We start from the raw sequence: 21870 nt of genomic DNA, 5'->3' as shown, positions 1-21870 counted from the left end.
GGCCAACCTCCTGAGTTTTCACCGAGCCAACCTGAAGGGCTATGAGCCCTTGTAACTCCTAGAGACAGTAGAGTTGGGTCACCTGAAGAAGGAGAGTCTTCTTTAGTGGTACATCCTGATTATCAAGCTCTAGTAGCAGATTATAATCCACAATCTGTTTCTGTTTCCGAAGTTATTGGTAATTTTTCATCTACTAGTGATTTAGGTGAGGAACCTGAAATATCTGAACCTGAAACTGAATTTGTTGCTACTCCAACATCAGGGTTTACCTCTCCAACTTCTAGTGGTTCTGGTTCACCCAGGGTAGAAAGAATAATTACCCAAAATCTTCCTTCTGGACTTATAGCTATTGAAGAACTTGCTACTTCAGAAGAAGAAGGTATCCCTATCCCTGAAAATCAACCTGTTATAGAACTTAGGGAGTGTGAATCAATCTTTTACAGTCCACCTAGGAGAAGTGCTTGGTATCTTTCATTGACTAACTTTTTGGAAAACCTGGGACTAAGTTTTTCACCACCTCGTATTCCTTATCACCCAACACCTAAGGGTTACTATCCTCCATTAAATATGTCAAGACAGTCGTCCATGTTTTCTCAATCTCCAGAAACCTTTTTGTACGATGGTCCTTCTGTTCCCTCTGGGTATCAGTCACTTACTGGTACTTTTTCGGGAGCATCTCCTCAACCTATTGAACAAGGATTATTAACTGGAAATAATGGAACTAAGCCGTTGAGTGTAGAAGATATTCTCATGATGTCAGGTACTATTCCTAATCCTCAACCTTAAGGTGGCCAGTTACCACCTAGGGGGCAGCCTCAAAGTCCTCAATTATCGCCTCGAGGGCAACCTCAAGGTACTCAATTTGTGCCTGGGGGGCAACCTCAAGGACAGTACATACCTACGGGACAGTACGTTCCTCAAGGTCAACCCCAGACTCAATATGTACCTCAAGGTCAACCCCAGTATCAATATGTACCTCAAGGTCAACCCCAGTATCAGTACGTGCCTCAAGGTTATCAACCTCAAGGTCAGTACCCAAACCAAGGTTTCCAACCACCTTCCGGTCAATCATATGTCCAAGGAGCTGGAAATGTACCTTTGAATTATCAACCCTACCCTCAACCCAGTTATGGTCCTCAATATTCTCAACCTATTATGGGTCCGTACCCCGGAATGAACTTAGTGTGGGATCCATCTCAAACTCAACAGGTCTTGCAACCGAATGTACAGTTGTCATCTCAAACTGGACAACCCTTGGTTTCTGGTTCACCCCAGCAACCGGTCCAGTCTACTATTCAAACTTCTGCACCTTCTGTAGTTTCTTAGCCTGGGCCTAGTACGCCTCGTACTCTGCCTCAAATGGCTGCTGCAATTGCTGCAACATCTGTTCAATCTACCCCACCTACTTCTGGAGTATCGACAACTCCGGTTTCTACTGTTCATGTATCAACTCCTCAGACATCTTTACCTCAGTTTGGATCCACAATTCAAACTTCGGTAATGCCTGTAGGACAACCTGGTTCAAGTACGGTTGTCACAATTCAACCTCAATTTACTTATCAACCGTACCAGGGACAGTACCAATTCGGTCCTGTTGTGCAGTAGCCAGTCTATCAGTATCAACCATACCCTGGGTATACATATCAACAACCTCAACAACCCCAGTACGGTTCGGTTAATCCTGGTTGTCCGGGAGGATATAATATCCCAAATGCAATTCCAATTCCTAGTTATCCTGGATATCCTCCTCCCGGGGTTGGTCTCATGACCCAGAGTTTTAGGGACCCTAATCGTCAGTTACTGTTTATTGCAACTTTGGACTTGCCTGACTTGTCGCGCCTTACAAACGATCCAATTAACTATCTTCCGTTTTGGCCGCCAATGCTGAATAAGTTGCCTAGTGATATTCCTAAGTTTGAAGGAAAATCAGGAGAGGACCCGTCGAACCATGTGATGACTTATCACCTCTGGTGTGCGTCTAATTCCATTTCAGATGATTCAATATGTTTAATGCTTTTCTAGTGCACTCTAATTGGTCTTGCGGCCAAGTGGTACATTGAGTTACCGCGATCCACTTTTTGTAACTTTAGTCAGCTAGCTACTTCGTTTTTAACTCATTTTCAGTTGCCAGTCAGATATGACAATGGCACGGAACTATTGACTTCATTAAAGCAGTCAAAGTCCACTTATATTTCAGATCACATTCATGAATGGAGACGTCGACGGCGTTTAGTGAAAGTTTTTATCCCGGATCAGATCTTAGCCGAATGGTTTGTAAAATCTTTACTGCTGAAGATCACTGAGGATGTAGCTAAGGCCGAAGTCGTTACTGAGGAGCAAGTAATTGCTCAAGCACAATACCTTGACTTAGTTTATACCCATTCAGGTATGTTACATGAGAAAATCCCCGATCTTCCTAAGCAAAATCAAATCGCTGCAGCTCCTTCAGCGTCTCATGCCGCTGATGGTATGATTGGTACGGTTAATACCAAAAGTAAGAAGAAATCTTCCAAGAAATCTTCTCCTATCATAACCTTGCCAGATTCCCCGATAGGAGATTCTTTTGCGGAAATTTCCTTCGATATTCATGTTGTAGAGTCATCTACAACCAAATCAAAATCTGGCGGTAAGAAGAAAGGGAAGAAGAAAAATAAAACAGATAAAAATTCGAAAGAGAAACCAGAAAAAGCAGAATCAAGTGATGAGAAAGGCAAACCTCGTTATCCTTGTCTCATTTGTGACGAAGAACATTTTACAAGAGACTGCCCTCATCATGCAGAGGTTGTGAAAATTGTCAAAGGTTCCCAAACGCCTGCTGTTTTGAAGCATCCTTTTCCAAGTCAAGATAGTAAGATGATAGGTTCTTCCTCAAATGCCTCCGAGGAACCCATAATGATGATGTCCCATGATAGGATTGTGACTCAATCGCAAGATTATGGAAGTAAAAGTCCTGTTGATGGTAAAGAAGCAGAATCTTCTCATTCGGACCCATCAACTTCAGCTCCCGGTTCCGCTCCACTATAGATCGAGAAGCCTAACCCAGACTTAGCAATCAAACCGCCCGCCAAGGGTATACTTCGAAAGTCAGCTTTCAATCCACATGCGAGAGTGGCTCAGAACTATAACATTGTTGAAGATTTAGTTGTTTCACCTTCAGCAATGTCGGCTTTGGAAGTTCTGCAATCATGTCCAGCACAATGTAAATTACTGTTGTCGGCTATAGGAGCTGTTGATGTTCAGGACTCGAACTTTATAATTTTAGATCTAGAAAATAGTACACCGCGCTTACCTCATCAAATGGCTTTCCAGATCCCAGTGTTAGTAAAAAACAGACCTTGTTATAGGACTGTGATTGATGAGGGAGCCTCAACGTGTATTATGTCGATACAGTGTTGGAGATCGCTTGGTTCTCCTTCGCTAAATCAATCCCCGACGATTCTAAAGGCCTTTGATGGCCGTGGGTTTCATCCTTTTGGAATTCTATAGGATTTACCTATAGGGGTTGAAGGCAAAACTGTTAATCTAGATGTGGAGGTGGTTGATGCCCCTCTAGATTACAACCTTCTCTTGGGTCGTAGTTGGTCTTACGCCATGACAGCTGTCGTTTCATCGGTCTTTCGGCTTATAAATTTCCCTCATAATGGAAAGATCATAACTATAGACTAGTTGACTTACTTTTCGTTCGACCCAGCCTCTTTTGAAAGTATTCAGCATGTCAACAACACAACTATCCCGTATAAGGATGTTGGAGTAGGACTAGTTAAAGACTCTGGTTTACTGGGAACTTTTCCTTTTCCTCCTATTAACGCATCGTCTTCTACTGCAACCATTCATATGATTTCGTCAGACACCATTTTTTATGACGATCCTTGGATCATACCTTCCGAATATGAGATAGACTCATTTGGTGATGTTATGCCTTTGAGTCCATATGAAATTGTGTATCAGGGCGTGCAGTCGTTTTCCGACCCTTCTTCAACCAAAATTGACTTAATGAATGTGGTCCATGAGAAATCACTTTCAACATCAAACTCGAATTCAACAACGTTTTCTAAACTTGTTCACACTGATGAGAAAATTCGTGAAATCTTATGTGTCGATGATTTACCATGGGAAGATCTTCATCATAGATCTTCATTTTTGCCCGAGAGTGATTGTTTTGAAAATGATTTTTCATCTATTTTTACGACTGAGTATGTCAAGGAACCTCAGAATCCAATGAAAAATCCTGATTCAGAGTTAAATTTGGGAAACATTTCTCGAACTGTTCCTATTGATATTTCGGTTAAGCTTGGAATTATTGAGAACATTCATATAGGTGCCTCGTGTACGGAAGATGAAATTCAAACATATAAGGCCCTATTTCAAGAATTCCACGACGTGTTCACCTGGTCATATGAGGAAATGCCAGGAATTGACCCCGCAATTGTTGTTCATGAAATCAAAACTTACCCGGATGCTAAACCCGTCCGGAAATGTTTGCGTCAGATCCACCCGCGAAAAGCTGCTGCTATTAAAGCAAAAGTTGAAAAATTACTCAAAGCAGGTTTCATTTATCCGATTCCGTTAATGGATTGGGTATCGAATATTGTTCCTGTTAATAAAAAGCAAGGGACCATAAGAATATGTATCGATTATAGGGACATTAATCGAGCCTGTCCAAAGGACAATTACCCAACTCCCTATATCGATCAAATCATTGATGATTGTGCCGGCAGTGAAATATTCTCCTTCATGGATGGTTTTTCTGGATACAATCAAATCAATATTCTACTTGTTGATCAACCAAAAATGGCTTTCATTTGTCCATGGGGGACATTTTCTTATTGCAAATTACCTTTTGGGCTCAAGAACACCGGGGCAACTTTTCAAAGGGCCATGTCTTATGCATTTCATGACATCAAGCACATTGTGCAACCCTATCTCGATGATTTACCTGCTCATTCATTACATCGAGCTGATCATCTCATCCGTTTACGAGCAATCTTTATGAGGTGTAGGCATTATTGAATTAGGTTGAATCCACACAAGTGTGTTTTCTGTATAGAAACAGGTCGGTTACTGGGGTTTGTTGTTTCGAAAGCTGGCATTCGCGTCGATCCCTCGAAGGTTGAAGCTATTGTCAAATTTCCTCCTCCTTCGAGTCTTCACCAACTCCAAAGTTTGCAGGGGAAAGCAAACTTTTTACGTCGATTCATTCCTAACTACGCCAAGATCACAAAGGGTTTTACCCAGTTGTTGAAACAGAATACTCCATTCTTTTGGGATGAGATAGCTGATAAATCTTTTGATGCACTAAAACACGCGTTGACCCATGCACCGTTATTGCATCCTCCCAACTACAACCAGGACTACTTCTTGTATCTCGCCGCCTCCCATTCCACCATTGGAATGGTGTTAGTTTAGGAAGATGAGTTCGGTACTGAACATGTGATATATTACCTTAGTCGAACTTTAAATCCAACTGAGCTAAAATACTCACAAGTGGAGAAATTGGCATTGGCAGCTGTTCAAGCTGTCCAACGTTTTCGTCATTACATTTTACTGTGCAAGACTACAATAATTTCTGATTGCAACCCTATGATCTATATTTTAACCAAGCAATTGCTAGGGGGCGAGTACTCCAAATGGATTGTGATCCTACAGGAGTTCGACCTGGAATTTGAAAAGTCTAAGTCGAAGAAATCTTTAGTTTTTGCGGAGTTAATGTGTGACTTCCCACGTGCTGACACGGAAACTGTGGCGGAGGAGCCCATTGCAGACGAATCTTTGTTTCTAATCAGCACTTTAGATCCATGGTATGGGGATATCATCGTTTATCTCCAGACCCAATCCTTTCGGCCAGAAATTTCAAGGTCAGAACATCGGAAAATACGATTCCAGTCCCAACAATTTAGAATTATTGGAGATACTCTTTATCGTCGTGGGGCGGATTCTGTTTTTAGACGTTGGTTAACTCATGAGGAAGCTAAAAGGGTTCTGAATGACTGTCACTCTGGAGCATGTGGCGGTCATATGTCTGGGTATGCCACAACCCAAAAGATGTTGCGCACTGGCTACTTCTGGCCGTCTTTGTTTAAAGATTGTATTAATGCGGTTCGAAAATGCCACAACTGCCAAATTTTTGATCGAAAGATGCATGCTCCACCTGCTCCTCTCCACCCTATAATTGTCGTTGGTCCGTTTGCAAAATGGGGTATCAATTTTATTACATGTAATCCTCACTCGGCTGGGGGGAATGCGTATATCATCCTTGCGGTAGATTATTTTACCAAGTGGGCCAAGGCGATGCCTACATTGGAGGCAGACGGTAAAATATCTGCGATTTTCGTGTTCAATCATATAATTGCTAGGTTTGGTGTTCCACAAGCGATTATCACTGATCATGGGCATCATTTTCAAAACGTTATGATGACTGAACTTATAGACCAGCTTGGCTTGCGTCACGATAGTTCAACTCCATAGTATCCACAAGCTAATGGTCTAGTTGAAGCCATCAAAAAAGTTCTAGTCATCATGATCCGACGAATCATTGGGATTCATAGGTCGAATTGGCATAACATGCTATTTTCAGTGCTTTGGGTGCATCGAACCTCAGTAAAAACGTCAACAGGGTTCACTCCTTTCCAACTAGTTTATGGTCTGGAAGCTGTGTTACCCATTGAATGCGAAATCTCGTCATTGCAAATGGCCATCGAGTTACTTCCAGCCACTTCTGAAGAGGAAAAACATTTGTTATACTTGGATCAGCTAGATGAGAATCGACATGATGCTGCATTGGCAATCGAAACTCATGCCAAACGTATTAAAGCTCAGTATGATCAAAATGTTACCCCTCAAAATTTTTCGGAAAGGGACCTAGTATTATTGTACGATCAAGAAAATGATAAATTATGTGCTGGAAAATTCATACCTATGTGGCATGGTCCTTATGTTGTCAAGCGAAAGTTGGCAAAAGGGGCCTATGAATTGGTAGACTTGGACGGGGTCTCTTTAGGTAAACCCAGAAATGGTCTTTACCTGAAGAGGTATTATGCTTAAAAATGGGTGTGGAGATTTTTAGTTAGGTTAGTTTTCTTTCTAGCTGATGTGTTTTTAGTTTAAAAAGTGTGCTTAGCTTAGAGAGTGTTTTTCGTCATTATTCCTGCTTATCTTGGTTTTACTTTTGATATTGAAGATGTCGACGCCTCTCCAAACATACATTGGTTTTGCTGATGGTGCTTGTCGTAATACAAGGAACATTTCTTCCGTAGCTTGGGTTATCTATTCGCCCTTTGACGAGTTGGTATCTATGCATGGGGTAAGCCTCAGTCAAACAACAAACAACATTGCCGAGTATAGTGCAGTGATTGAGTTATTATCTGAATCTATTTCATTTGGGATTCGGAGTTTGATAGTGAGGTTAGATTCTAAACTCGTTGTATTACAACTTAATAGAGTATACGCCATTAGAAATCCAGTGTTATTGAGATTATTTTTGAGAGTGCGTCTCTTGGAACGTGAATTTGATTATATTGAGTATCAGCATATTCCAAGATATTTAAATACATTAGCAGATGCAATTTCTTCTCGAATGTTAAGTAGACATTTGCAATAATCATACAAGTAAATTTAAAAACATTCCATAACATGTTTTACAAGATAAGTCGGTAATAGTGATATAGTATAATATAGGAGTGTGTCAAAATATACATCGTCCTCGATCATAGGTTGAAAAACACCTTATGATCGGCAAAAATGATAGTACAAAAAGCAAAAATGTCATATGTGTCTACAATAGGCGATCATCCTATCACTAGTGATGATCTCGATAAGAAACCACTGTACGGGCCACCTTACAAAGGAACCTCCTAAAAGGTCCTGGGACCCCAATCACATAGCGCTGTAGTCGAAGAGGAATGTCATCTATGCCAGTCTCCGAAATGTCTCCTGTCAAATGCTCTAGATGGCTCTCCAATTCGGCCAAGGTCTCTGCTAATTCGTCCTGTGGGGCTGGTGCCGCTGCAGCTGGTTGTCTCCTCTCGTAGGGCTGGAGAGCGGCTGGTCACCGTGGACCGACATCTGCATTTGAAACTTTTACTATCAATTTTGGGACGAGATAAAAACAAAAAAAATTAAACACAGAAAAATGTTGAAAACGATTTTACCTTAGTCATCCCATTGCTCTCCTGGTGGAAGAGCCATGTCTAGGTCACCGCGAAAATCTACCCCAGCGTAAGGAAAGTCCTGAATAGCAAAAACCTAGTTTTCCAACCAATGGAAATACTCAGGTGTGAATCGAACGACCTCTGTCCCCTCCTCAGGTTGACGGGCCATAACTGCAACCCATCGCATCAATTTGGGCTCTCGAGGAAGTCCAGCTCCAACAGTGAGGTGCTGTGGGACCAATATTTGGACCCTCTCCAGACCAAAGCTCACAACTAAAGCACCATATCCAAAGGTCTTCAGTTGTCCGTTCTTGGCTCTAGTCAGTTGGCCTTTTATATTAGCCAACATAGCATCGCACCAGTTGAAGATGGTGCCTCGAAAGCAGTCAACTGCCATCCGCATCTGGGATCCAGTGGCTACATGTAGTGCTACGCTCCCACAGAGCCTGGTAACAGTAAACGCGATTACCTTGAGTTCAGGAAGGGATATGGTTTTGATATCTATCCCTTTGTCTCTAGTCTGGTTGTTGCAAAACTCTAGCCGGAGGCTATCGACAGACTAGCCACCTGGCCTAGTCCCGAATAGAGTCAAGTGTTCACCCCTCTTAGGAAAACCAGTCAAAAAGTATATGTCTTCCGGCTCCATTTCGAGCTGGTGGCCACCAATGAAGAAGCACTGGTCCTGTATGCTCCACCTGTCTACCAGCCACTGCAAAAAGTCCACCTGGGCCCTCATGCCAGGTATGGCCCAGAATTTGTATAAGCTGCATGCCTTCAATGCATCAATCGAAGGTTGATGATTCATTGCGGTGATATCTACGTCCTCATGCTCCCGTTCTCGCCAATCAAGCATGATGTATGCTCTACATTCAACAAAAAAGGCGAATTAGAATATGTAAAATTGAAATTTTTGGGTGAAATTTGAGTTTGTTAGGTTTAAAAAACCTTTGCGCGGGGTACACACCCTCTTTGTTAGAGACAATGCGTGGGTCCGCACGTTGCCTTAAGAGCAGGTGCGGACCCCTGACTTTTTTCCTTGTGCGAAAAAGTCAGGGTCCGCGGGTCCCCTGTGTTATACCTGCGGACCTCTGCGCGCGGGTTTTTTGACCTAAAAGCTCCTAAAAAATGAAATTAAAACCTAAATTCAAATTTGAAACGGATGAAATTAAAGAGTAGGATGATGTGGATTACCTGGAGGAGACGGCGTTCGATTCCAACGGACGGATTTTCCGCAATCTTCATGGGAAGTTTTTTACCAAAAGCTCTATTTTCTCACCCAAAACTCAAACGGTAAAAATGAATTTACGAAAGCCCTTTTTATAAGTTTTTTTGAATAAATGAGTTGTTAATTTGTTTATGTTTCACTTTAGAAAGGTAACTTTTGCAGCATTTTTATCCATTTTAAACAGGTATGAGTAATGTTTGAGTTTTTGTTCAGGATAACGGATTTCTCAGGCAAAATCAGTCATTTTCGACGAAAAAACATTAGAGTCACCTTTAAGCTCTTTTCTAACTCCTAAAATACGAAAAGATCGCCGAGTTTTTCTTTTTAAACTCGTTAAAATGGAACTAAAAAGACGGTCCACTTACAACTCTTTTTTTGACTTTAAAAACATGAAAATATTGCCGGATTTTTGTCATTTCAAATTCGATATTGGTTATAAAACGATGTGTCGTTGATCGTTTTTTTTAATTTTTCGGATCAGAGGCACTAATTACAAAAAGTACTCCTTGGTCGTAATAATCAAGTGGTTCTATCAAGTATTATTTTATACTTTTTCGGGCTTGGGAGACACAAATTTACGAAAAAGGACAACCATGGAGTTTTCTTAAGTTTTTTCAAACTCTCTAAAATTGAAAAACGTCGAGTTTCTCCTATACTGGACTCGTTAAAATTTAACAGTAAAGGACCTGTTCAATTACAAACAGGAACGGACCACTCCTTCTTAGGGTTCGAATTTAAACTAAGTTGGACTCATCCGAAGGATGAGATTATAATCAAGCAAATGTTATCCTCCTCAAGCTTGTCAAAAATAAAGAGGTACTTGCCAGAAATTGTGGGGGAAAAGAGAGAAAAGTGAGTCTGTTTGTCATACGTTGTAACCACTCTTGAACACGACATGTTTATTCACCTGGGTTGGGAAATCCTTTGCCTAAGAGTTGATCAAACCACATTGAAAGTCTTCAGCCGGTTTCTGGGTATTAACTTTGGGTCAATTGTCACCAAACCATCTGCTGTGTCATTATGTGTTCAAGAGGTCAGTGAAAATAAGCCATTCATCTGAAAAATATCTGTCATCCATCTTGACCATCCCTGAGTCAGTCCTTGCAACTAAATTTCTTCAAACTTGATCTATGATTTCGTGTTGTGGGCTTGCCTACGACGGATCGCTTTCTATCGACTTCAGCTCATTATCTAGAAAGATGATCCAGAAATCATCAGTACCTTGGGATCTGCATGCCTCAATGGCAGGTTTCTCGCCTTTGACGATAGGTTGCGTCATTGACCTTCGATCAAAGGATTCCGTGACATGTTCGACATCAACACATCTATTCACATCTCATGGATTGTACTGAGTACTTTGAGAGCCATTGACATTACTGGTGGTTTCTCTCACAGTTGTTAACACTTTACATCATTGATTGGTAATCAAGTGGTTTCTACCATGTTCGACTTCAACACATTCATTCGCATGGATAGAATCGTACTATTTCGGGAAGTAGAAATGAAGACCCTGTATCTAGTTTCCGCCATCCAGGCTGCGAGGAATTTTGTATTCATTATACTGTGGACTATTCATAAACAGATGGTTGTGTCCATACTATGTCTACATGTGTCTATATCTGTGATGTATTACAAGATCATTCTTATATCAGAGCAGTAGTTAGTTTTCTAGTTAGTTTTGATCTGAGTATGGGAATGCATACCTCAGCGATGATATGATCTCATATATATATTTTGCATTGAATGTTTTTACAGGTTCCAACTGGGCTCTCCACAAGATGATCCTCGAAATGATAAAGTACTTCACTCTTCCTAGATGATAAACGAAATCCTCATCTACTACAGACTTCGCACTTTAGGGGGCAATCTGTTACACAAAATATTGTCACCATGACTATTTGCAGTCAGTATGGGTCTATCATCATTCATACTGTCCTCCTAAGCAAGTCTCAAACCTCAGCTCTTCATGTCAAGCTTTGAAAATGAGAAAAAGACCTTTGAAAATCAATAAAGTTCCGGTTCTGCACTTTCTCTCACTGTTTCCTGTGGACCCGCACCCCCTGTTCATATTACTTGCGGACATGCCTGCTCTGTCTCTAAAGGAGTGGGTGCGGACCCCTGTGAAAGTAAAAAAGGCACAAGTTTATTCTAAAAAACTCACTTTGGGTTAATTCTAGATGATTCTAGAAGGAATTTTGACATGGATGGTTCGCTCTTAGGTGGTTCATGCATCCCAAAAGAGAAGGAGCTAATCCCTTGATGAGAGGAGCTATCCCTTTGAGGGAGGGCTTTATCCCTTTGAAGGAGGACCTAGTAACTTCCCTCCATTGCACTATAAATTAAGGCATTGGGCTAGTTGCTAGAGAGGTTAGAAGCTGAACATTTTTGAGGGTAAATGCTTGTGGAATTGAGACTTCCTAGTTAAGCTTGAGAGGAGAGATCACATACCTTTTGGCTTCATTGGGAAGAGAGTGAAACTTGTCAAAGTAGAGGAGACTTCTTGTTAAACCCTGGAGGAGCTTGTACAGCATCAAGGCACAGGTTGTAAAGTTCTTCTTTGATTTGAATTAATACAATCGGATTCATTTTTCTCAACAAATTGTGAATGGATTTCTAGTCTATTTTATTAGTGTTAGGACTCCAATATGTACCATTTTGTTATATATTTTGATATCATTTTACTCTCAAAACCATAAGCTCCAATGTCTTTTTCATTCACTATATCCTAAGGTATATGGAAACCTTCTCTTTATTATATGGTTAATCTGTCTTACATTTAATTCCATAATACTCTTATATTTTATCAATTATTGAAGTGCATTGTTGCTAACATAAGTTGAAGATCGCAGATAAAGTTATATGCCTTGATGAGAACGAGCGGCTGTAGCTGAAACAGCTGACTGAGTTGCGGGAACAGCCGACTACGTTGCTGAAACAGCTGGTCCCGTTGCTGAAACAGCTGGTCCTGTTGCTGAAACAGCTGGTCCCATTGCTGAAACAGCTGGTCCCGTTGCTGAAACAGCTGGTCCCGATGCTGAAACAGTTAACTCAGCTGCTGAAACCGACAAAGCACGCAAATTCCGTTATGCGTAATTTGCGATTCTGAAGAACTTTTTGTGGATAATAGCAGCAGGCCGAAGATACGGTTACCTGAATTATTGTAAAGATAGCATGACTGTTGTCTCGGTTGTAACAGTATCTCTTTTTAAAAAAAGAACAGAATAGTCTTGTTTTGAACAGAATCGAGATATCCGCTCTTGTGTAAAATTGTAAATGATGTCTCCTCTTTAAAAAGAGGAGACATCATCATTAGAGGGATTGAACGGTAATTTTGAGAACAGCATTGTGTGAGACAGGAGCTAGTCTCCTTTTTGTATGTACCAGTTTCTTGACAGATGAATAAAGACCTGTTTTGAGCATTCTAGTTTAATTCTTTCTCTTGGGGAATCTTGTGAGAAGGAAAGGGCCCGCCTTCCTCACAAGATCCACCCCTTTATTCCTGTAGTTGTTTATTTCCTATGTATTCGCATTGTATTTAGTTTTGTTGCTGAACACTAGTTACATGGTTTGTGATACTCTGTTTCTTAGCGCTACATGTATTGATTGCACGAGTGGATGATGAGAGCATGTGCTGAAGATCCCTGTACAGAGGGATAGGGTCTTGCTCCATTGATTGCTTTCTTTTACTTGCAGTGTGATTAGAACAGAGAGGCCAAGTGCTGAAGATTCCTGTTCCTGGGAATAGGGTCTTGACCTCTTAAGGTTACTACTTTTGCAGTGTGATTAGTGCCAAGCAGCAGGTGCTGAAGTTCCCACCAAGGAATAGGGTCCTGTTCCTGTTATAGTTGAATGATTTCTTTTCTTATACATTTATTTCCCTTTTGCTGTAACAGAGAAATCGTGTCTGCTATAAGTTAATTGACTTCAGCTTTAATTAAGTAGACTGTGAATTGATAGATTGCTGAATTTAACAATTGTGTGTGACTTTCTTTTACTACAACATTGAACTGCTTTTGAAATTGAGCATATCCAGTGCGCTATTACCTTTGGAATAAAAAGACCTTCTCGGGTTGACAATTTATGTGGAGCTCGAATTGTGAAAACAATTAGAGCGGCCAACATTTTGGCGCCGTTGCCGGGGAAGGTAATTATAGATTTCAAAAAGCATTTATCTATTTTTTTCTAATGTGCAGATTGTATGAGAGGACGAGGAAACCAGAAGAAAAATAATCGCGCAGGTGGCAAGGGCTGGGGAGGACGAAAAACGTTTATTGACGAAATCGTATCAAAGGCTGAATCATCACAAAGACTGAGTTCTCGAAAGTCAAAATTTCAGCGTTCCCCTCAGTCAGATTACAGAACAGAAGAAGTTGTGGGTCCTGAACATACAGAAGAAGTTGTGGGTCCTGAACATACATAAGAAGTTGTGGGTCCTGAAAATACAGAAGAACCAGCAGTCAGCGCTGAAGAGTCAGAGGAAAGTAGCAGAATAGAAGAACATATCGAGGAGATAGTAGAAAGCGCTGGACGACCGGTAGGAAATATTGAAGAACCAATAGAGGATTCTGACGATCGAGAAAGTGCAGTAGGAGGACCAACAATGGAAGACAACAATGATAATCTCCTCTTTGGAGGAGGACGTACAGGTCCTGAAGAAGAAAGAAGGGATGAAAATTCTCTTTCTACCTTGGGATTTCCCATCAGTGATCTTCCTGCAGGAACAATGAAAAATATCCCATTGTCTGCCCTACCTAACTTTCATGGTTTATCTACTGAGGATCCTGATGAGTTTCTTTTTGAATTTGATATTTTATGCAGAAGCTATGATTATGTTACTAATGCTCAAAAGTTGAAACTGTTTCCAGCCACCTTAAAAGGGAATGCCTTGAGATGGTTCATGAGCCTTGGGAGCCAGGTAATCACAACATGGGAGCAAATGAAACAAAAATTTTTGCTTAAATATCAGGACTACTGCCGGACAAGAGAGAAGAAGGATGAATTATTCAATATGGCACAAAAATCAGATGAAAGCTTGGAGGACTACATCGAAAGATTGCAATACAACATACAGAGATCCGATCATCCAGACATAAGTAAGGAAATTCGTAAAACAATATTACTTAGAGGGTTAAGGGATGATTGTTTAAATATGTTAAATATGCTTGCTAAGGGAGATATATCTAAAGAATCATATGATGAGATTTGTGAACTTGCTAAAAGATGTTCTAGGGGAGCTGCAAGAAACAGAATAAGAGATTCCACCTATTCAAGGGTACAGAAATCAGCCAATGGAGGAGCAACAAGAGCAGAGATAGGTAATTTGCTTGAAGAATTTAAAGCCGAAATGCTAAGTTCTTTTGCTTCGCAGATTGACACTTTGCAGGTTAAGAAGAAGCAGGCTGAGGCAGAAGCAACTCTGGCTGTCTACTGCCCGAAATGTAGAGATAAACATCCACTAAGGGAGTGCCCAAGAGATAAAGTACCAGTTTGCACCCTTTGTGAGAAAGATCATGAGACAGAACAATGTCCATCTCTACCGGGGATAAAAGCAGCGATGCAGCCAACAGAGGAAGAAGCTGAAGAAGTCTACCTGCTAACTCAAAGAAGACAGTGGCAACCTAAAGGGCAAGGTACGAATTCTGGTATGCCATTTAATCGTTGGAACAATTATTCTGCTTTTGGCCAAACAGGCTACCCCCCCTTCAACCAAATGCAATATCCACTTTTCAATCAAATGAGTTTCCCGCCCATGCAAATGCAAAACCCTCCCTTTGTTGATCCTTCAATGTGGACTCCTTGGCCTCCACAGCAACCACCTCCTTTCAATCCTTGGAACCCAAGTTGGAATAATCAATCACTTCCATACCCAAATCAGATGCCTCAATTCCAACAATCACTCTCTCTGCCATCAAATGCCCCACCAAACAACCAAATGAGACCCCAACTACCCGCGCAACCAAATCCTAACCCCAACAATAAAGCTGTGCAAGTTATTGAAATTCAGAATCAGTCTATATCCCCTACTATGCAATGTAATGATATTCATTTGAGATCTGGAAGAGTAGTAGAGCCTATTATTGATGATATAACTGATTCAGATAAAAATGAAACCGAAAAGCAAAAAGAAGCTCAACCACCTTCTAACAAAAATGCTGAATCAACAGAACCTCCATTCCCCGAGCGTTTGGTTTTAACCAAAACAACTGAAACACCTGCTTTTAATTTTATGGGGGAATTGCAAAATTTGTATATTAAGATTCCACTTTTACAAGCATTAAAAGATGTACCAATTTATGCCAAAACATTAAGGGATATTTGTGTGAAGAAACCTGGTAGGAAAACCAAGGATCCCCTTACAGTACATGTGATGGGAGACTTGTCTGCATTAATGTCCGGAAAAACCTCTCCTGTAAAATATGGTGATCCTGGCCATCCTACTGTTACAGTTCAGATTGGTAAAGCAGTAATCCCCCGGGTTTTGGTAGATTTAGGTGCAGCAATTAATATAATGACTCTGGAAACTTCACAATTGTTACAGCTGAATAACACAATCAGAGATACACCCACCATTTTAGAGTTAGCGGACCGTTCCACAATTAAGCCAGAAGGGGTTGTTGAAGACCTGCTCATTTCAGTTGAATCCTGGAAATATCCAGCTGATTTTGTTGTATTGCAAACTAAAACAAAGCTGGGGGGACATCCCTTAATTCTAGGAAGGCCATGGTTGGCCACAGCTGATGCATTTATAAGTTGCAGATCTAGTTCAATGACAATTTCTAATGGTTATGAAACAAAACAGTTAACTCTTTATCCTCATGCCACGCCAGTAGTTAATAATGAAGATTCTATATGGATGGATTATGATGATAATGCTGTTCAGCCGATTCTAACTATAGGACAAGCTTTAACTCTTAAAGACAATACAGAAGATGAAATAATCAATAATTTTATTTGTGAACCTTCTTCTGTTATTGCTGAAACACACAATCAATTGACTGCAATTTTTGAAACTGATATACAAGAAAAGATTGAACCTGAAGATTCATCTCAAACTTTAAACACGATCCCATCTAAGAGCGTAACAGTTGAAATTGAACCCGGTAAGACATTAAACATAAATCCTGATTTAACAGACACTGAAACAGGGCAGCTAATGAAGTTATTACACAAATATAAGGAGGCATTTGCCTGGGATTACACGGACATGAAAGGTATTTCTTCGGAATTATGTACTCATAGAATTTACATTAAAGAAGGATGCCGACCTGTTTGTCAACCCCAAAGACGGATGAATCCTAATTTACGAGAAATTGTTAAAGAAGAACTTCAAAAATTGCTTAATGCAGGGTTTATATACCCCATATCTGACAGTGAATGGGTTTCCCCGTTAGTAATTGTTCCTAAGAAAAACGGGAAATGGAGGGTATGTGTTGACTATAGAGCTTTAAACAAAGCTACCCAAAAGGATCACTTTCCCTTACCGTTCATTGATCAGGTGTTGGACAGTCTTGCAGGGAAGAAATTCTTCTCTTTTCTAGATGGATTCAGTGGTTATAATCAGATAAAAATTGCACCCCAGGATCAAGACAAGACCACTTTCACCAGTCCTTGGGGAACTTTCGCCTATAGAGTTCTCCCATTTGGATTATGCAATGCACCAGCAACCTTTCAAAGAGCTGTTATAGGAATTTTCTCAGATATGCTGAATGACTGTATGGAAATATTTATGGATGATTTTACCCCCTATGGTGTGTCTTTTGAAGAGGGATTACAAAACCTTGAGAAAGTACTAGAAAGATGTATTCAAGCCCACCTTTCCTTAAGTACCGAAAAATGTCACATGATGATGAGTGAGGGAATAGTGCTTGGACATTTTATTTCATCTCTAGGTATTCAGGTAGATCCATCTAAAATATTAGTCATTCAGAATCTTCCTGTTCCTAAAACTCAAACTGATGTGAGAAGTTTTTTAGGACATGCTGGTTATTATAGGAGATTTATTAAAGATTTCTCTAAAATAGCTTCTCCACTGTTTGTATTGCTTATGAAAAATGCTGAATTCAAGTGGACTAGTTCTTGTCAAAAAGCTTTTGAAGAACTGAAGCATCAACTGTCTACTGCTCCTATTTTGAGGGGGCCTGACTGGAATCTTCCATTTCACATATCCTCTGATGCTTCAGACAGTGCTATTGGAGCAGTCCTGGGACAAGAGGAAAATCATCTTCCTTATGCTATATACTTTATCAGTAAGAACATGACCTCTGCTGAGCTTAACTATACAGTTACCGAGAAAGAGTTCCTTGCAGTAATCTATGCCATTAATAAATTCAGACACTATATTACTGGTTATCCTACGTTTGTGCACACTGATCATTCAACTATTAAATACTTAATGAACAAATCTGTTACAAATGCTAGAGTTACCAGATGGCTATTACTATTGCAGGAATTTGATATTACAATTATAGATCGGCCTGGTAAAGAAAATGTGGTGGCTGATTTTCTTTCACGGTTAAAAACTGATAATGATATTCCAGTGGATGATAGTTTTCCTGACGAATATTTGTTTGCAGTTTCTGCTCATTCTCCATGGTATGCAGATATTGCTAACTACTTGGTTGCAGGAAAACTACCAGCACACCTGTCATATAGGGAAAAGAGAAGAATTGTTCAACAAAGTGCCAGGTATAGCTGGATCAGCGGATGTCTCTTCTATACTGGGCTTGATCAGGAGATTCGAAGATGCATTAGAGAAGATGAAGTGTATGACATACTGAAAGCTTGTCATGATGGCCCTTGTGGAGGCCATTTTGCTGATAAAAGAACAGCGCATAAAATTCTGAGGATGGGTTACTATTGGCCCTCACTATTCAAGGATGCAAAGAAGTATGTAAGGGCTTGTGATAGCTGCCAGAGAATGGGTCAACCCAATCATAGAGACCAAATGCCACTAAACCCCCAGGTAGTTTCTGAACCATTTGAAAGATAGGCCTTGGACTTCATAGGACCCATTAACCCTCCATCCAATCAAAGAACCTATATATTAGTCTGCACAGACTATATGACTAAGTGGGTGGAAGCCAAAGCACTTATTAGAGCCAATGAAGAGGCTGTTTTGTCCTTCTTGTTTGAAGATATTTTCACTAGATTTGGAATCCCCAGAGAGCTAGTTACTGATGGAGGACCTCCATTCAATTCTCATGGTTTTAAATCTACTCTTCACAAATATCATATTCAACATAGAATGACCACACCATACCACCCCCAGGCCAATGGGCAGGTGGAAAGCACAAACAAAGTTTTAGAAGCCATTCTAACTAAAACAGTGAAGGACAACCGAAAGGATTGGTCCCAAAGGCTCCCTGAGGCATTATGGGCTTACAGGACTACTTGGAGAAACACTACCGGTTTTTCTCCCTATGAATTGGTTTATGGTAAAAATGCTATTTTTCCTGTGGAATTTGAAATTAAAACTTTAAAGACTGCCTTAGCTGTTAATCTTGAGTTGAATGATGTGCAGACAGCTAGATTGCAGCAACTTTTGGAGTTGGATGAAAAGAGATTGGATGCCATTCACCAAACAAACATGATTCAGCAACAAAGGATGAAATGGCATGACAAAATTATCAAACACAAGCAGTTCCAAAAAGGTAATTGGGCCTTGCTGTATGATTCTCGGTTTGAAAATTTTCAGGGAAAGCTACGTACACGTTGGCTTGGACCGTATGAAGTAGAAGATGTCTTTCCAAACGGAACGGTAAGACTTGTAACAATTGATGATGCTAAAACACCTCTACTAGTCAATGGCCATAGGCTCCGTTTATACGAGCGCCCTGTTTCTAAAGAAGATTTCAAGACTGCTTGCATGACTGATATTCATTATCTTTTTCCAGGGGAGTCTTCTGCTCCTCACAGCACTTAATTTTCTGCACTATATTTTTATTAGTAGATTAGATTTAGCACTAATAATCCCTGTCAAGGATTGGCATGTTACAATTGAATTTTGCAGATTCTGGAAAGGCAATAAGGAGGACAGATTCATCATGAGAAGATCTGAAGCTTTAAATCAAGAAGCTTCCGCCCATCATTTTATTCTCTTCCCTAAAGTAATATCCCTCCATTACTTCTATCATTCCCACCACTCCCGAAATATCTTCCTTCAGTCTGTGTTACCCATCCCTTACTGCTGAAATAAACCCTTATCATTCACAGACCTAAGTCAGTTATCACAATTTTCTGATTTTTCCCGTTGCTGAAACACCTGTTTCAACAACGTAACACCAATTTTTCCCGTTGCTGAAACACCTGTTTCAGCAACGTAACACCAACTTTTTCCGTTGCTGAAATACCTGTTTCAGCAACATATCATTGATTCTACCCATTGCTGAAACACCTGTTTCAGCAATATATTATCAATTTCCTCCGATTGATGAAACACCTGCTTCAGCAATGTATCGTTCATTTGTCAATTGCTCACACATTAGTCTCAGCAACTTGTTATTATCAAAGCAGCATCTCTCTTTGACAACATATAAGCTTTCTGGTCCTTCACGATCATACTTCAGATCCTTTTGGTGAAAATTATTTGCAATATACCAGAATCAATTACACAGACCCTTCTATGATCATTCAAGGCTATTGCAACCGACACTTCGAATTATTAAAGGTAAAGTATAAGGTATATGGTTTTAATGTAATTCGGTTAAATCATATTAAAAGAGAGGATTTCATTTCATAATGATTGCATATCTCCCCACGTCCAATCATTATTATACCATACGTAGGGGGGGGGAATTCCAAAAATGGAATGATTATTTCGCATGCACCAACCTGCCGCCTGTTATCATATCCATTTTTGCCGTCATTTAGACTACGCAGCCATTGTTGCAACAACTAAGTCTGATCAGGGTCTGAGAATACTGAATTGTGCCTCTGCGGAAAAACTCAGAGCTTTAGCCATGGGAAAGGCGGCCATTAGAAATGAGCCCGGCTCCATAAGTCTTCTACAGCTCTTTCCTGAAGCATATCAGATCTTCCAACAAGCAGGGTGGACAGTATATTTTGAAAGGTTGGGAGATTTTAACGCAGAAGAAGTATTAGAATTCGCACAGAACTTTGAAGGCAATTTCTCAGTGGTCCGAGGGGTTCGCATTTCAGTGACAGAGGATGACATAGTTCAGGTATTAGGGTTGCCAGCTGAGGGCATTCGCTGGTTTAGCAGGAAGACGGTCGTTCTTAACGCGCAGCAAGACTTTTTGCGCCCGGACGAGCAAGTGGAACCTAGAGGCCGCGGGGTCAGTCTGCATTCACTTCCTCAACCATGGCCATCAGTGGCAGAATTCGTCAAACACTACCTCACATGCGAAGGGCGTTATCAGGTAGTGTACAACCATGACTTTGTTCTGCTGAATCATTTGAGGAATGGAAGATTGGTTAATATCCCTTATTATCTGCTTGGTTGTATTAAAAACATGTCGTATTATTGTAAGCAAGCCAAATCTCCAATGACATCCCTTACCCATCACCGCTTATGCCAGCTGCTAATACAGAGGGGTTTTGCTCAGCAAAATCCCCCTCTGCAGGCCCTACCTGAAATTCCTTTGCAGGCCCCACCTGAAGTCCCTCTGCAAGCCCCACCAGAAATTCCCCAACTACCTGAAGTCCCTCTGCAAGCCCCACCAGAAATTCCCCAACCACCTGAAGTCCCTTTGCAAACCCCACCCGAAACTCCTCAGCAAGAGAAAACGTCCCAATTGTCTGAAAATCCTCATAAAGAACAACAGGAGGAAACCCTGAATTCTCCCGTCAACCCAACCCCGAGCTCGCCTCAGTTAGCAGAGCTAACACCCTCTACCATTCCTGTCCCTAGTGACGATTCTCCAACACCCCCTTCTTCACCCATTAAGAAAAAAAGGAAAACCCCAGTAGTCACAAGTTCTAGACCACGGACAAGGTCCACATCCAAAATTCCTACCTCTCCGCAAAACCCTGTCCTGAAGAAAAAGCACTCCCGTTCAAGAAAAAGGAAAGGCAGCGATTTTGCTGCCTTCCTACCAAAAAGAAAAAGGACAAAGACTGTTGAGGCAGAATCTACCTCCATTTTCCCTAACCCTGCCACTATTGCATTGAAACCCTTATCCCCATCCCGAACTCCCCAGCCGGCCTCGTCCGAAGACACTGTCACACAAAAATCAGTGCCTCGGGATAATACGACATTGGTTATGGATCAAGGAGTGACTGCTCCACAAGAACCAGTCACTCGCCTAGTGACTGTAACACAAGAACCAGTCACTGAGGAAGAAGAATACACCAAGCAGGTCGATAATGGGAAATGCCCAGTGACTGTTCCACAAGAACCAGTCACTGAGGCAGAAGAATTTACAGAGCAAGTTGTTAGTGAAGAATGCCCAGTGACTGTTCCACAAGAACCAGTCACTGAGGCAGAAGAAATTACAGAGCAGGTTGTTAGTGAAAAATGCCCAGTGACTGTCCCACAAG

At 40.9% G+C, this 21870-nt stretch overlaps 1 protein-coding gene across 1 annotated transcript in view; it reads right to left on the bottom strand.

Moving 5' to 3' along the window:
* LOC149181099 (hydroxycinnamoyl CoA quinate transferase-like) overlaps positions 1-21472 on the bottom strand; it is a 106706-nt gene extending 85234 nt beyond the window's left edge. Inside the window, exons 1-2 of the mRNA XM_089414086.1 lie at positions 21467-21472; positions 20962-21129 (exon numbers count right to left, since the gene is read on the bottom strand). Coding sequence (XP_089270212.1) covers positions 20962-21129; positions 21467-21472 — 174 coding nt within the window. The remainder of the gene's footprint in view (positions 1-20961; positions 21130-21466) is intronic.
* Positions 21473-21870: the final 398 nt, after the last annotated feature.

Source organism: Pinus tabuliformis, chromosome 3_2, assembly GCF_031772625.1.
Source record: "Pinus tabuliformis cultivar Carrire ecotype Pingquan chromosome 3_2, CPIR1, whole genome shotgun sequence".
NCBI lineage: Eukaryota > Viridiplantae > Streptophyta > Pinopsida > Pinales > Pinaceae > Pinus > Pinus tabuliformis.
Note: the sequence above shows the minus strand (reverse complement) of the source record. Positions and strands in the feature narration are given on the sequence as shown.